Genomic DNA, 1,607 nt, shown 5'->3' with positions numbered 1-1,607 from the left:
GCTTGTAGTGGACTTGAAGGACAGTGAACCTTTAAAAAAGTAAGTGAGCTAGATACACTTTCATAATTATCATAAAATGTTACCTGTTGAGCATAATCGAAGCTATAATGTGCTACAATATTTAACATAGCAAGTGGCCTTGTTAGTGGGGGATTGTAATTGTTTGCTGCATCAGTATACAGCCCTTTTAACAATAATTGTGCCTCTTTTAATACATCCTTATAGTACTCCCTTTCCTTTTTAACAAGACTTCTGTGATCTAGTGCCTTTTGCATTGTCTGAAAATTCAAAATAATACTTGTGTTATTACAATACTGACTTACCTCAGTTATCCTTTCATCTGATTGCATGTTAGCACTTCTTATAATCAGTCCACTTATCTCTTTACAAGTGGCACACAAGTCAGACATAGGCTTCATTTTTTCAATATAAGGCAGGTAGCGTCGCCACAACATGTTGAATGTTGTTTCAGCACATGCTTTGACATGAAGCCCTTCACATGATTCCGCATACTCTAAGTATACCTGCCTTTTAGATGTACTGCATGGTAAGAACTTCTTATTCTCGTAACTTTTCATTCAAGGTATTCTTCCAGGAAGACTGATTCCATGGACTTCAGCGTAATTTCTGATGAAAGCAACAACCCGGAGAATATCATCATAAGTCAAAGCATGGTTTGGTGTCTTTCCAGTATTTCCGTGAACTCTAATAAAGTTAAGTACATAACATTGAATTTGTAAGTCTCATACCTTGGTATTAATCCATTCATTCTGTAGTTTTTCATGATTTCCTCAAACCTGCTTTTGCCACATGCATGTAGCTTCAGAAATGTTACTCTACATATGTAGTTGAAAAACGATTAATTTTGTGTTGTGTCACTCATAGTTACAAACCTTATGACCTTGATGCATGAACGTAAAAAATTGCCTCTTTCTCTCATTCTGTCTCCTGTGGTTGCCAGTCGACAATCCCCCCATGGTAGATGTTGCTGCCATTTGACTCATAATAGCAATTTCTTGAACTGGCTTTGCCATGGCTTGTATGTCACATCTATATGTTTTTATGTAAGAGTGACTGAACAGTGCATAGCAATTATCTGAGCAACCACATCCATGTTCAAAGAACTTTGATAATTCTTCCTCCTGTAGGTCTTCCTTCCTCATGTCATCACCAGAGTGAGTAGTTGAAGTAGCTGGAGCATCAGGCATCGCTGATTCTAAATCAAGATCTGATACTTGTAGCTCCACAGCCACCTCAGGATCAAACAGTGGTGGATTAATATCTTCATCACAATCTTTTGTCTCTTTCTCTTCTTTCTCTTCCTCTACCTCTTCTTCTTCCATATCTTCTACTGCTTCATAGTCTGTCTCTATCAATTAACAAATACACTGTATAACTAAGTTTATTATAATAATATTGTGCATTTATACAGGTGATGGAATGTCATTGTTGTGATAGCTGACCGCTATTCACAGTTAGTATGTAAACAGTGTTATGAATAAGCTTACCACTAGTTTCATCACAAAAGTAGTCCCCAAGAACTGAAGCAACGTAGTCACTGTCTCGAGGACCTATTTCTTCATTTAACAAGCGAGCAATGTCTCTTT

At 37.1% G+C, this 1,607-nt stretch overlaps 2 protein-coding genes across 2 annotated transcripts; both read right to left on the bottom strand.

The window, feature by feature from the left end:
- Nucleotides 1-29: 29 nt before the first annotated feature.
- Nucleotides 30-574, bottom strand: LOC109588166 (uncharacterized; the record flags this gene model as incomplete). Its single annotated transcript, XM_020004350.1, has 2 exons — nt 324-574; nt 30-278 (listed from the first exon to the last, which is right to left on the bottom strand). Coding segments are annotated over exons 1-2 (381 nt in total), but the record flags the coding sequence as incomplete, so codon positions are not given.
- Nucleotides 575-871: 297 nt separating this feature from the next.
- LOC109588165 (uncharacterized) lies at nt 872-1,603 on the bottom strand (the record flags this gene model as incomplete). Its single annotated transcript, XM_020004349.1, has 2 exons — nt 872-1,369; nt 1,509-1,603. Coding segments are annotated over 2 exons (589 nt in total), but the record flags the coding sequence as incomplete, so codon positions are not given.
- Between the last annotated feature and the right edge of the window lie 4 nt (nt 1,604-1,607).

Source organism: Amphimedon queenslandica, unplaced genomic scaffold, assembly GCF_000090795.2.
Source record: "Amphimedon queenslandica unplaced genomic scaffold, v1.1 AMPQUscaffold_12256, whole genome shotgun sequence".
Lineage (NCBI taxonomy): Eukaryota > Metazoa > Porifera > Demospongiae > Haplosclerida > Niphatidae > Amphimedon > Amphimedon queenslandica.
This window is presented reverse-complemented; position numbering and strand designations above follow the sequence as displayed.